Source organism: Rhinopithecus bieti, unplaced genomic scaffold (genome assembly GCF_001698545.2).
Source record: "Rhinopithecus bieti isolate Rb0 unplaced genomic scaffold, ASM169854v2 scaffold_9919, whole genome shotgun sequence".
NCBI classification, from domain to species: Eukaryota; Metazoa; Chordata; class Mammalia; order Primates; family Cercopithecidae; genus Rhinopithecus; species Rhinopithecus bieti.
In genome coordinates, this window is record NW_016806411.1 from 472604 (window position 1) to 487517 (window position 14914).

Here is a 14914-nt window from a genome sequence, read left to right on the forward strand (position 1 = left end):
TCCTGTGCAGCCTCACCTCCTGGGGGAAGCCTCCCATTACCCCCAAGTCCCCCAGAGTGACAGAGAAGTGACAGTTACCGATCACACTGACCTCAGCATTCTTCTTAACAGAGCAGCCGGCCAGAACTACTGGGGTGGGGGTCAGCTTGCATTCAGGTGCAGAATTACTTCCCAACCATAACCTTACACTGGGAGGCCATGGTCTTGCCTTTCTCCAAAGCTGTTGCCACATCAGGTGGCATGATCTTTGACTGGATAATTTTTGTCATTTCTCTCCACTCCGTGCATCTAGTCTCATGTTCTCGTGTCATAGAGAGCCCAGTTCAAGAGCTTTGTGGTCTTGGCCAATGTCCCAGACTCTCTTTGTCTCTGGAGGAAAGAGAAATGGGTGGAGATAAAATTTTACATATAATATATGGGTGGAGATATATTTTATCTCCACCTTGGAGTAAGGGCAACGTCCACATCTCCTACTGTCATAGAAATCAAGTAAGATGCTGTCTGCAGGGCCTCGCTGACCATGATTTATCCATGCTGGTGCTCGGGGCTCCGTGTATTTGTTCGTGGGCCTGAGGATGTGCATGGGTGATTTTTAAAAGCAGGGCAGGTATGTTTAATTTAGTGCTTTTCGTCAAGAGCTGGGGGCCCTGCCCGGCAGGCCTCTGGGTGATGGCGCTCTGCCTCGCCTGAGCTGTGGCCCTTGGGGGCTTCCTACTTTTCATTCCAAGAAGGGGCTGACTGTGGTGTGACCTCCTGGGTCACCGTGTGGACTGCTGAAGTCAGAGCAGTCAGGGGCTCCTGTGGGCTCTGACCCCTCCCCGTCCCCATGCCCCCAAGAAGACTTGGGACCTGGGAAAAAGTGGCTCTGAAGCCTGGAAGAACTCAATTCAGATTTTGACTCCACTAATATTGTGTGATTCTGGGAAGAGTTAAGAACCTCCTCTGAGTTTATTTCCTTTTATTTTAGTTTATTTTTCCCCAATGGGAAGGATCACTCCTTTGTGTTAGGTATGGTGGTTCAGTGTGTCAGGGGACAGAAAACCCAGCAGCTGCTCCCTTGCCTAAGGGCAGTGCTGGCTTCTGGTGGTGTGTGAGCTTTAAGGTCTGGAGCTGGTTCTCAAAAAGCTGGATACTCTGCCCTAGGTCTCAGTTCCCTCCTGCCCCACCCCTCAAGGTTCTGTCTCCTAACTCCAAGATCAGCGTTGCACGTGGCACCTCCAAGATATGCTTTCTAGAAACTTTATTCTGTCTCACTCAGGCCCTTTCTAAGGTTCCCTCTTGCTTTCTGTCCCCCTCCAATTCTATCAGTGGGGCTTCTTTTTACATGTACGTGGAAATACACAAATATTGATAGAAAGAGGTCAGAGGTAAGGACTAAGATGGGACAGACAGCTTCTGGTGCACCCTCCAGTAGAACTGCTCTGGAATGGACAGGCTCTGTCCAGTGATCAGAAAGGGGAAATGCCTCTTGGAGGCAGATTCTGCCACAGAACAGTGCCACTGAGTCGATAGCACCATCTAAATAAATACTTGTGGAAAGTGCACCTCCCACAGGAAGCTTTGCAGATGAGGAACACCGTTCACAGTTCGTGAAGAATAAACCAGCATCTTCTCTCTTGCCTTGCAGGTGTGGTCTCACCCAGAATGGTTCCTGCTGCTTCTGCGGTGCCCAGGCTTTTCTCACGGCCTCTGCTGGGTCCTCCCGTGGGCGCTGTGGATGCATCCTGCCTGCTGGAATTTCTGTGCTCTCTGTTCCCATCCCTTTGCTATGACGATGATGCTATGCCTCTCCCCTATACCCTCCTCTGCCTGCTGTCCATGCAGGCCCCTCTCCCTCTGGTTGTCCCATCAGCATTTCTCCATAGCTCGTTGTTCCTCCTTCCTCTTTTCTGATGGCCTTTCTACTGATTGCATTGTACCTCCTTCCCTGATATTAAAGATGTTTTTAAAAACAACAGACCCATTATGTCCATGGAGTTTTTATTTCTAGAAGCTTTATGCTGATTTCTCGTATTCTGTGTTTTCGTCTTCTTGACAAAACAGTCAAACTCTGTAAAACATTTAAAGAGGTTTTTTTCCTGAGCCAAATATGAGTGACCAAGGCCAGAGACACAGTTGCCAGAGGTCCTGAGAATATGTGTTTAAGGTCATTGGGTTATAGCTTGATTTTATATATTTTAGGGGAACAGAAGTTACAGGCAAACATCAATCAATACAAGTAAGGTGTACATTGGTTCAGTCCAGAAAGGCAGGACAACTTGAAGCTTCTAGACCATAGGTGGCTTCAAAGATTTTCCTGATTGGCAATTGGTTGAAAGAGTTATTATCTAAAGACCTGGAATCAATTGAAAGGAGTGTCTGGGTTAAGATAAGAGGTTGTGGAAACCAAGGTTCTTAGTATGTAGATGAAGCCTCCAGGTAGCAGGCTTCAGAGAAAATGGATAAAGGTCACTTACCCAATGCTAAAAGGTGCCAGAATCATAATTAAATCTCTCCTGGGTCAGAAAAAGACCGGGAAAGGGAAGAGGATTTTCTACAGAGTGTAGATTTTCCCTACAAGAGACAACTTTGCAGGGCCATTTCAAAATATGTCATAGAAATGTAATTTGAGGTAAAATACATTGATTTCCTTCAGGGCCTGCTATCTGTCATGTTGGTATTTTATTGCTACAAAGAGTCTGATCTATCAATCTTAAGGTCTCTGTTCTCATCTTAATACTGGTCTGCTGTGCCTGAATTCTAAGGGAGGAGTGTGTAAAGAAGCATGTCTGACCCCCCTTCCCATCAGGACCTGAACTAGTTTTTCAGGTTTACTTTGGAATACTCTTGACTAAGAGGAAAGGTCAATTCAGTTGGTTGGTGGACTTAGAATTTTATTTTTGGTTTACATCGTCTAGAATTAGTATATAATAATAATAATTTATCATTGCCTTACAAATGCCTAAAATAAAATGTCAACAAGTGAGGAACTTTTTGAATGAGCAAAGTGGACCACCACAAGAAGCAGGCATGTGGGATCCCCTGGCCCTCCCTCCCACACTGATTGCCTGAGCTCTGTGATGGATCTGGTCCCCCTACAGGTACCCCAAGAGCAGGGGGAGGAGTTCCTTAAAAGGGCCTCCAAGCTGCAGGGAGGCCATCTGACATCACACTTCTGTTTTCCTCTAAGCACTGCTTGGTGAGGGGAGGGGAAAGTTCTGATTTATTCTGATTTGCTCTGGTTAGTCTCACAGAGTGTATTAGTTCCTCCCAATGTAGGGGCCAGTGCTGGAGAAATTATGCTATGGTAAGGTGGTCTTCACCTTAGGAATCAGAGAAACATGTTAGGCTGCTTGGATGAAAGAACTTCTGGTATTTGCTGATTGACGACATTTACTATTATGTGTTTGACTTTGTTGCCATCAGTTTCCTTGATTGGAAAATAGGAAAATTAGTTTTAATTCCAGTTCTCCTGTGGACTTCCTGAGGGTTTGTACCTCATAGCCAAGAACATCTGGAGCCCCTTGATGCACACATACGTGTCATGTGGGTGGATGGGTGTGTACACGTATGGTGGAACCCATGGTGGTGAGGAGGATGCGCAGTCACCCCATGGGCCACGTATGTGTATGTGTATATATTTCTTGTGTATATGTGTATATATTTCTTGTGTATATGTGTATATATTTATTTGCATATAAAATTATCTTAGGATCAATGCATGTGCCCCCAACAACTGAAAGATAACATGCACAAGCAGCTTTGATATGGATACTGTGTACTGTGAAATATGTTTGGTCTTTGTCCTGTTTGCTGGCATACAACTAAAAGATTCTGAAATCCTTGGAATCTTCAGAGTAATGTGTTGTTTTTTATGCTAATGAGGTGACTGGTGGCTGGGGGCTTGTCACAGGAAAAATCAAGGCAGGGTTAGAGGGTTGGGATTTCCAGCCCCATCCCCAATCTCTGGAGAGGGGAGAAGGGCTGAAGACTAAGTGATCAGCAATGGTTAATGATTTAATGAATCATGCCTATATGATCAAAGCCTCTGTAAAAACCCAATAAGACTGGATTCAGTGAGCTGTCAGACAGCTGAACATGCAGAGGATCCTCTCTAGGGCGTCACATCCTGGGAGGGCATGGAAGCTCCACGTTCCTTCCCCCATACTTCATCCTATGCATCTCTTCATCTGCATCCTTTGAATAAACCAGTAAATGTGTTTCTCTGAGTTCTGTGAGCCATTCTAACAAATTAATTGAACCCAAGCTGGGGGTGGTGGGAACCCTGATTTGTAGCCAGTTAGTCAGAAGGAGAGGTAAAATAAACTGGGACTTTGTTTTACCCCAGTAGGATTGAGATTGGCATTGGAAGTGGGGCACAGTCCTGGGGACACTGAGCCCTCAGCCTGGGGATCTGAATTGGAGGACACCCAGCTGGCATCTGCTGTAGAACTGATGGCTTGTTTCAAGCAGTGATGTGACAGCAAAGGAAAATAGTTTTGTTTCTTCCGTGGAGATATTGATGATGGTAACATGAATGGTTAATCTGCATGTGCCCCATGCCAGGCTCTGTTAATGCTAAGTTTTATAGATTCATAGATATGTCATTTAACCCTCACAGAAAGCCCCCAGTGCAGGTTTGATTGTTAATCATTTATACAGATCCAGGGCTGTATGGAAGCCCTTGCTGTAAATCTGGAAATGTGGTATCCCGAGGATTTTATTGAGGAAGGAACTTATGTGGTTGCTCACTGGGCAGTCCTCGCCAGGTTGATGAGGAGGTGTTTGGAAAGCATTTCTACGATTCTAATGCCTTGAGGGTTGATGAGCCCTGTGTCCTTATTTTGGAGAGCCAATGTGCGTCTTTGGGAGGTGGATTCAGTGTTACCTTCTGCAGGTTTGTGCCCCAGGAAAGCCTTGTATGAAGCTGAATTAAACAGAAACTGGATGGAAACCATTAGGTCCCCGAGTGGAACAATTATGGACAACATGTCTGCGTGGATCAGGACTGCCCATCAGGGCTACATTTGGAATCCTGTTGTCTCAGCCTATTTTTAGTGGCCTCTGAGACCTGTATCTGTCCACCTGCAGAATCCTAAGGAAAAAGACGTTATTGGGAAGATTTTATTGGCACATTTCTTCACTGCCTCAGGGATCTGGCATGGGGAACTGCAAGAGCATGGGAGACAGACTGGCCTCTCCATCTTAGAGCCATCTGACTGCCTTGGCTGAGGAAAGCACCTGAAATGATTTAGCTGCCATTTTACAAGGAAGAGTGAAAAGAAGGCTGAGGGAAGAGACCAGGGATTCAGTCCAGGTTTACGTGGTTCAGTCAAGACTGGTGCAAAAGGGAGACGCCGTGATGGAGACTTGCCCTGAACTTCATGGGACGCACACAGAATGCCTTCAGAGCACTTAGAACAAGTCCCAGCCAGGTGTCAGGCCCCACAGTGGTCCCCTTTGGGGCCAAGATTGCTCACTTCACCTGTATTCATGCTTTACGACTAAGGAAGCAGATTTCAGTGGAACTGAGATCTTTAAAACCTGTGACATTTGATCTCACAAAATGCATCTTTCCCAAAAGATAAGTAATTCCTAAAAACTAGCAGTGAAGACAGGTGTGTGCAGGGTTTCCACGGGTCTCTGGATTCCACACTGTGTTGGGCAGCCCCGTTCAGCCCAGTCCAGCTGCTCACGGGTCCAGCACCTTGGTGGTCCAGCTTCTCAATGGCTCATCTGAGGGACGTGGCACCATCTCCCTCAGGGTGCAGCACAGATTGGAGGCTCCTTCCTCATTGCCTGAGAACTTGGTTCATTTACAAAATTGTGGGAAAACTGAGTGTGGATTTCTCCCCTTGATTGGCATATCAGCATCAGGAAGCAGTCAATTTGAGAGCAAAAGGCTTATTCTAACCCAACTGTTAGAATTCTAAAGGAGAAAACAAACTCAATGAAAGTTTTATAAGAATAAAGTAAGTCTCTGATCTGTCCAGTGAAGATGCCTGTGACATGACTTGTGACCTCAAGTGAACTTTATTTATTAGTTACTTAAACCATAGAAGGAAAATTAGCCTCAATTTTGTCTCTGTTGGGCTTTACTTTTTTGGTTAATACATTCTTAGTAATCCCAAGGGCTTTTGTTTCACTTTGTGAGATCTCTTTCAGCATGGTTTAGGAATCTCTTTCCTAGTTTCATTATTTGGGCTTTTATGTGAATATGTAGGATACTCTTTTTGGCATCTGTTTAATAATTACCAGCCAGTATTTATTTACACCTGTGTGTATATTTAAACGCCTTTTTGGAGTAAACCAAAGGCTGAGGCACAGAATGAGGTCTCAGGAGAATGCTGGGATTATAATGGCACCGGTGAACTGCTAAGGTGTAAGAGAAGTCAATTTCTCCAACGGTGTGCAGATTCTGAAATCCATGGCTCTTTCGTTACGTCTGCAACATACAAGATTGAAGTGATTTCAACACATCTTGGTCAAATGACTTTAAAAAATCAGGTTTATGGTATTTTTGATGCCTATGATTTCTGACTCAGTTTCTCTGAATGGTTTGGTTATGGCTAGACGCTTAGCATGCAGGAGCTGGGAAATTAACCTGCTTAGCTGTGGATGAAACTGGGAAGAAGCCATTGATTCTGTGTCCCTCTGCCCTTGAACTCTCACTCCTGGTGCCTGGGCTCCTACGTGCCCTCAACCTGGCCTGGCAGCCTCCCAGCTCTGTCCCCGCTGCAAATCCAGCTCTCAGACATGGTCTACCTGGTGTCAATAGCTTCAGGATGGAGAAAATGACCCTCCGGAAAAAGAGAGAGGCCGTTCCCCAGATGAAAGAGTGAGTCATCTGTGGGCCCGCCCTCAGCATCAGTCTCCATAATGGAGCAGGTCTGTGGGCTTCTTCTCCAAATGGTCTTCTTTTCATTTTCACTCTCAAAATCCCAGTCTGGCCATCACAACATCAGTCACTTCCCAGCTCATCTCCCTGCCTGCAGCTTCGCAGCCCTTTCTACCTGTCTGCACACCGCGGCTGTTCCTATCGTATCAGGGTCTTCTAAAAAGGCATTGGTTGTTTCCTGCTCCTTGGCATATCCTGAAATGCCTCTAAGACCTGAATCAGAAACCTCCATGACTCTGCCTGTCTCCCAGGATTCTGCACACTTGCCCCAGCCAGCTGGCGCTCCTGCACGTCCACCGTCCTGCTGTGCTCCTTCCTGGTCTGGTTTGTATTTTTATAGGATCTTCCTCCACTGCCTCTTTCAGCACCTGCTTCTTTGGCATTGAGCCTTATTTGCTGACCAGGTAACTGACCTCTTGCTACTCTGAAAGGTGGAATCGCACATTCCAGTCCTTCATAGTACATGTGTGACTGTGTTATCCTGTCTCCTCCACTACTCTGAAGGCTTCTGGGGAGCGCAGCCTGGCTCACCTTCCCCATGGAGGCAGGACTGTGATAGGTTTGGTGTGTGGCTGGTAAGGGTGGGGTGAGAGCTGCCAGGTGGACCACGGTGCTGTTTTCTGCCCTGGGAAGACAGGAGAGAAATATTTTTGATGGGGAAAATTAAGGCTGGGTTTGAAAACATCAAGTTTGTGATGATTTTAAGACACTGAAGCGGAGCTAGCAATTGGGTGTGGTATCTATCTGTAAAATTCTGGTACTCGGCGATGAGTGGCCAGTGGGGAAGGTGGGTGAGCTGCCGGCCGCTGAAGCATTCAGAGCCCAGAGACCCTGAGGCTCCTTCAGACAGGAGGGCGGGAGGCAACCGCAGGGTAAAATGGGACTCTGGTTAACTTTGCCTGGAGTCCATGGGGCATAGGATGACTCCAACAGTTCAAGGGAGGGCTGGCCCTCCTACAAAGGGCTTGGAAAGAGGAGTGATTATCTATTTTGCTGTACTTTGCCCAACCCTCACCCCAAAGTTACATAGCGAAAAGAGCAAGTCCTTAGTGCCCTGTGAGTCCTCCCATGGAGGAGGGGCAATGGTTCCTCTGGCTTCAGAGTCAATGAGGGGCTTAGGAGATGACCAAGACTTTGACACATGTCACCAGGGCCTGGGTGGCCCCATGGACTAATGTCTGACTCACACAGGGAAGCATGCAGCAGGAGTGGCTGTGTTTGAGGAGAAACTGCCCTCCTGCTATAGCCCGGCAAAGGTGCTGGTTCCAGGGACGGGTACCCATGTGGCCCAGTCGGCTTTCTGCTGATGACAGGAGCAATGTCACCAGCAAGAAGCTGGAGCTCCCCACTGGTGTGGATGCTGGGAAGGAGTGAGTATGTAGAGTGAAGATCAGACACTGTCCATCTCACCCATGGGCACCTCCCTGCTCCTGGGGAGGAGTCTTCAAATAAAAAAAGGAAAGTGTCCCTGAGAGGAGAGGGGTGGTGTGGAGCCCTGGAGGGGAGGTGCTCACCATGGCTTAGAGACTGGAGATTTAGTCTCAAAGGAGACAAGTAACTTACACAGGGCATGGGGGCGGGAGGACATCCAGGAACACCAAGGGGGTCGCCTGTTTCCCTGCAGGGTACTACCAGCCTGGCCAGAGGGCTCAGCACTGGGGCTGTCAGTGTCACCTCTCCATCCCTGACCTCTCTGTATCCACCCCCTGCAGTCATCCCTACTTCACCAAGGGGTCAGGAGCTGCAGCTGGAAGGTTAGGAGGCCTTTTCTTCCGTGGCCACCTGGAGGTTCCCTAGGTAGGCCTTGGGGAGGGAGGAAGAGAGGTTTAAATGAAGGTCAGGGTTTTTACTGTTCTGCTGGGCCTGGACATGTTTATTACTAAAAATAGATAAATGGGGTTACACGTAAGTGATGGAAGACTTTTTCTTGTGTGGAGGCGAGTGGATTAGATTCAAGGCTCCGTCCAGCCCAGGGAGGAGCAGGGCCCACTGTGTGCATTGAATTAGAAAGGACTAAGGGAGTGGGATATTCTTATTGTACCAGCACACACTCACTCAGGGTCCTGGTCACACAGTGGCCAGAAGAGGAGATGAGCAGGGGGAGGTTTAGAGGCTGGAACTTTAGAGTTTCAGGGTTCTCAGAGGAGGCAAGAAACTCACACAGGGTATGGAGGTGGGAGGGTATTACGGAGCACTGAGAAGGGTGCCTGCTTCCTTGCAAAGGACTGTAAAGCTTCAATCTTTGGCTATGAAAATAGAATTTCAGTGCAGGCTTTAATCTACATTCTGGTTATGATTAAAGTTGAGTATGTTTTTGTGTTTTTCAGAGGCGTGCGTATTGCCTTTCCTGAGAACTCTTTATCCATATCCTTTGCTCTGCCCTCTATTGGGCTTTTGATAGTGTCCTTGCTGACTTTTATTAAGACAATTACTTTGTTGACTGTGAAATGTTACATATTTACTTGTCCATAATTTTTTTATGCTATTGAGTGTGTCAATATTTTTCTTTTATGGCTTCTGGATTTTGTAACATCTATCCACTAAAAGATAATTTTAAAATATTCTTCCCAGTTTTCTTTTACTACTTTCATCGTTTCATTACAAATGAATTCAATTTGTGACCCAGCTATAATTTATTTGCATATAAGGCAAGAGATAGGAGCTCAACGTAATTTTTTCCTGGGTAGCTGCCCACTCACTCAAATGCTGCTTCTTGGGTAACTCTTTCTCTGCTGATGTGCATTGATCCATGCCAGTCACATAGACCATTCTTTGTGGGGCCTTGGGATGGGCTGTAGTGAGATGGATGAGGAGGGAGAAAGATGCTACTACATGATTTCAAAGAGTCCAGTTCTGAAGGGAAGATGGTGAAATCATGACGACAATGAGCGTTCACATCTGGCGGTTGGGCTGGCTTCCGAGACTTTCAGATGACCACAGAGGTTGCCAAATGTCCCATTTTCATATTAGCCGAGTTCTGAGGTCATTATTTGGCTCACAGAAACAGGGTCATACTGAACAGAATGTTAAGAAGCAATCCCTATGATTAAAAACAGGGCAAAATTGGTACCTGAGACTCAAATGGGGATTAAGTGGAATTACATAAAGCTAAATAATGATTGCTAAACGAACAAATTGAAACAGTACTGCTTACCAAAATGTACTGCACTTAAACAGCGAGAGGGGGAATTGAGAATAGTTACATTTAAAATTAGATTTTGGAGTTAAAGTAACTCATTCCAGGCATCTAAATATTGCAGTTATTAATAGTTATGCTGCATTTCTATTTCAAACAGAAATAGATACCATCAGCGTGGTTGAAATGAGAATTCACACACACGTGTTATCGTATGAGCATTAGGAAGGAATTTATGCCAGTGATGAAGAGAGAACCTTTTTCTAAAAAGCAGTTTCATTTGAAAACTCCTTTGGGGATTCTAAAGGCTCACAAGTGAGATCCTTAGGATTTTCCCTGAGGACGCGAGCTCTGAGAAATGTTTGGAACTTCTTCTGTCCACGAATGTGCGCTGAGACCTGTGCACTCCGTTCTGTGTGAAAAGGTATTGGAAAGAAATGTTAACTATTTTCAGAGCTTTGTAATTCCTTCTAACTGGTGATGAATAGTTTCTACCTCCCTTCCCCCAAAGTAGCACAGAAGCAGCAGAGCCCTGTTGCAAGCTCCAGGGGCTGACTAAATGAGACATTTGGAACCGTGTGTCTTTTTGGATAACTGTCCTTGGAGTCTGATTTTTTTCTTTTAGACTCCATGTCGGTGGATGGTAAAATAAATATAGTGTTTATTAGGAATATTTATGGAGTGATTAAAGGGAGACACTTCCCCATATAATATCTGTCTACCCGGCTGGAACCATCAGAGGTTTAGCTGCCTTGCTCAACTAAGTATGTCTCTTTAATGTAAGGAATACAATGCAGAGATTCGCTGAACTGGTTTTCTAAAAATTAAACAGATCAAATATACATAATAGGTTTATATAGTTCTGTAAAGAGACAATTTGACCTTCTTTAATAAGAAGTTAGCTTTTAGAAAGTACTTTAGATGATACGTGATTGGTCACTTTGATAGAACCACAGTTAGAATATTATTATAAAATGAATAGAAGTAAGCATAAACATCAAAAAACATTTGTTTCCTGCTTCACTTTTTCCATGTCATGATGATTCGTTGCCTACGGTTTTCCTGGCATCTGAGTTTTAGGAAAAATGTTTCCTTCCCTGCTCTCTACAATGAATTGAGTGGCAAATGGGAACCTTGTCCTAACAGTCAGTCGCCTAACTGATATGGACGTATTTCTGTTAAAAGCACTGTGTCGTTACGGTGATTATTTTTCGTCCACATGGTAGAAATTAATTTGAAGAAGTATTGAACCTAGAAAGTTTATAGAATGTTTCTGAGGACCTGTTACCTTCTCTCATTCACCGTGTCTCCAAGTCCCTGTTGATTTTTTCTATGTATTTTCCCTCCATGTGTGAGTGGAAAGGGTCACCAGCTCTTTTCTGGACCCCTGACTTGGAGCCACCTTTGCCCACCTCCCAGGCATTTCTCACTTAGGCTGGGTCATGAGATTGAGCTGTGTTTCCTCTCCAGCATCCTCTTCCTGCCACCCTAGCCCTCAGCTGTGACCATCCTGTCTTGCTTCCTCTCCCTCTGGGGCCTTCCTGCCCCCATGCAGAACCGTGTGTTGGACTCATGCCTCCTGGCCACTCAGTACCAGGGCACTCTGCCTCCTCCACCAGGACCATGCCTGCACGTCCCAGCAGCCTCACCAGTGCTGTTCCATGGAACTGCCCTGCACATCACCTCACTGCTGGCTCCTTTATACACCCTGCAGTTCCTCTTCTCCTTCCAACCCCTCTTGATTTTGTGAGATTCACTAACCACAGAAACTGGGAATAAAAGTCAGATGACCACGTTTCTTTTAATTACATTCTAACCCACTTAAGAAGGATCTTGATCAATCGAGGTGGTTGATTAGGTTTGGGCCTGATGTCCTGACCAAAGTCATGGAGATGGACAGCATCACAGTGTCGGGAAGAGTGTGTTTTAGGGTGCTGACTTACAAAAACAGAATCTTAGCAAAATGTTAAACAACAACAACAACAACAACAAAACAGTGTAGCATTGACACAGATGACACTGTTAGCATCCAGCCGCCACAACAAAGAGAGCTAGAATATTGCCAGGAGAGGTTTTATGATGACCTGTTTGCGTTTTGTTTAGTTTTGTGTTTTAGAAGAAGAGTTGGATGACTTCCAAATTGGCAGGTCTGTTTTCTATACTGAAATAAACGGGCAGTTATTTTCTTTGGATGTGCAAGTGTAGCATCTCTGGGTTCCATAATCCCCACCGACACATGATAAAATGGCTTTTTCTTCCTGTCCTAAGGGAAGCCATCAGCCGTGTCTGTGAAGCTGTGCCTGGTGCCAAGGGAGCCTTCAAGAAGAGAAAGGTACTGTCCTCCATGCTCTGTGTCTAACTGTGTCTCCCCCTTTGCTTCCTCTTTTTCGCCACTCGGTATCTTCAGTCACACAGAATTATTCATTGTCCTCTTTCTGTGGCCTGGCGCGTGCTACTTCTAAAAGCATAAAGGGCTTAGATTGCTTTCTGTCTCATGTGGTTGAGGACGGTTAGCTGTCCCTGCCTCAGAAGTAGACACCCTGGTTACTCACTCACTGTGGCATAAACTCTGAAGACAATGGTAACAACAGACACTTAAAACAGGGCCAGGCTTTCCTTTAAGCACTTTCAATACATCAATTCACTTAATTACAACAATGAGGTAGAGATCCCCAGTGGTGTGCTGGTAAGTGTTTAACAACCCGCTCTCCAGGTTGGGCAGGGGAATGAAAAGTAGAGTTTGTAGCATTTTCTGATTTCTGTGACGTCAGTACTTCTCCTGTGGCTGATTTCAATTTCTCAAAATGATATCCCTCGAAGACAGAGTCGGGAAGAGATATGTAGTAGCTCATGGTTATGTAATGTTTCCACCATACAGGTGCCGTGGGCATCAATAACTTGGAAAGCAGTTAGTAGTTAATGCAGCAAAAGAATTAGGAAGTGATGCGTGTTGAGCATTTATTGTTTTTGTTTGTTTGTTTGTTTGTTTTTGAGACAGAGTCTCGCTCTATCCCCCAGGCTGGAGTGCAGTGGCATGATCTTGGCTCACTGAAATCTCTGCCTCCTGGGTCAAGCGATTCTCCTGGCTCAGCCTCCCAAATAGCTGGGATTACAGGTGCACGCCACCATGCCCAGCTAATTTTTGTGTTTTTAGTAGAGGTGAGGTTTCACCATATTGGCCAGGATGGTCTCAATCTCTTGACCTTGTGATCCACCAACCTCGGCCTCCCAAAGTGTTGGGATTACAGGCGTGAGCCACCATGCCTGGCCCTATCATCTGTTTTTTTTTTAAAGGTAATTTATTTAATTGCAAATTTACGTACATTCATTTTTAATACAACTGTGATTAATCGTCAGATTATAAAATTCTGAAAAATTTAATAATTGGCTCCCATCAGCTGAGCCAAGCCAGCACTAGAATACCACTGGATATCCCCATATTACAGACAACGACAACTGTGGCACGGAGGGGAAAGGCCGCAGTGTGGGTAGTTGTTGTCTGAGAGCAAGCTCAGAGGTCTGGGCTCCACAGGCTGCATGTTCAAACATTGCACTAGGAATTTTCATCCTGAAGATATCTGAGCCAGAAAGAAAAAAAAAAGCCTGGATTAGAAGAAACCGTGAAAACCTCTTCAGTTAAGTGTCTAGTGAAGACCCAGCAAAATCCACAATCAAGGCTTTTCTATGCCTAATCTGAATTGTGGCGAAACCGTCCTTCAAAGAACCTCTGAATCTGCCCTGAGGCTGCACGTTCCTGATCCAGATCATCTGGGCAGCTGCATGTGTGGCTCTGCTGATCCCAGGCTCAAGCTTATTTCTGTGTTCAGGTCTTGGGGACTTTCATGCATCCACAGGGCAGCTGGGTTTCCGGCAGAGAACTCTGAATGAAGATTCAGATGTGCCAGACTGTGTTCTGGCCAGTCCATGGGGAACCAAGCAAGGCTCCAGAGTCTCCACTACAGGAACTAGGACGGCAACTGAGAACGGAGAAGGGGAATCTCATCTTCCAGGTCCCAGCTCATCCTGGGGCACCCTCGTGGTTCTCTTGGTGGAAACAATGCCCATTTCTTGGCTCCACCCAGAATCTCATGGGTGGGGCCTCAGCATCTCTGTTTTTAAATAGCTCCTTCAGGAGATTAAAAAGGGTGTGCACCTGGTTAGGAACTAATTAGCATATCAAAAGAGAGAGTGTTCTAATCCAAAAAGAAAGGATGGGTTGGTACCAAAGGGCCTTGCCCACCCAGGTACCCAGGAAGAAGGTCCCTGGCCCCAAAACACGGCTGTCAGTCCCCTGTAAGGACATTTCTGACAGGGTAATGGATACACCAGTTACAGCCAGGCCATGTCTATCTATCCTTGTGCTGGCTCTAGGCCCATGGGTTTCTAACAGGGCAGTTCATGAGAACCTTGACCAGGGAGAGTGCACCAAAAAATTTGTGGTCCATTCCCTTCGGCCGCGAACATCCTTGCAGCTCTCTGGGATTCTTGTAATCCCCTAGAGCTGGCCTGCTTTAGTCTTCCTCTAAGTTAGTTTGACTCTTCTTCTGAAGTAGGTGTGATGATACCAGGTTGCTGAGCCTGCAAAATGCAATGGGCTTTTCCCAGGTTTATATACGAGGGCTTCCCCATGAGACACTTCCCAACAGGGCCAGAGAAAAGGCCTGGAAGACTGATGCCTCTGCCTGCCTGCAGGAGTTCTCACCTCAGCATTTGCATATTACATGGTTTATAATTTGCATGTTGCATGTTCTAAAATCTGCATATTAACTTTGGATCCCCCCACTCCCAGCTTATTCATTTCACATTTTGTCTTCCTATGCCTAAGGAGGGAGGAACAATCAGTGAGAGTTTGGGGGTATGGCAAGCATCTACTTCCCCACCCTTTGAGATGGAAATGAAAC

The 14914-nt window shown here is 45.9% G+C and overlaps 1 protein-coding gene across 1 annotated transcript in view; it reads left to right on the forward strand.

Moving 5' to 3' along the window:
• The window catches only part of SHC3 (SHC adaptor protein 3), a 174186-nt gene that overhangs the window by 85349 nt on the left and 73923 nt on the right, over positions 1-14914 (forward strand). Inside the window, exon 4 of the mRNA XM_017876177.1 lies at positions 12282-12345. Within this exon, the coding sequence (XP_017731666.1) occupies positions 12282-12345 (64 nt within the window). The remainder of the gene's footprint in view (positions 1-12281; positions 12346-14914) is intronic.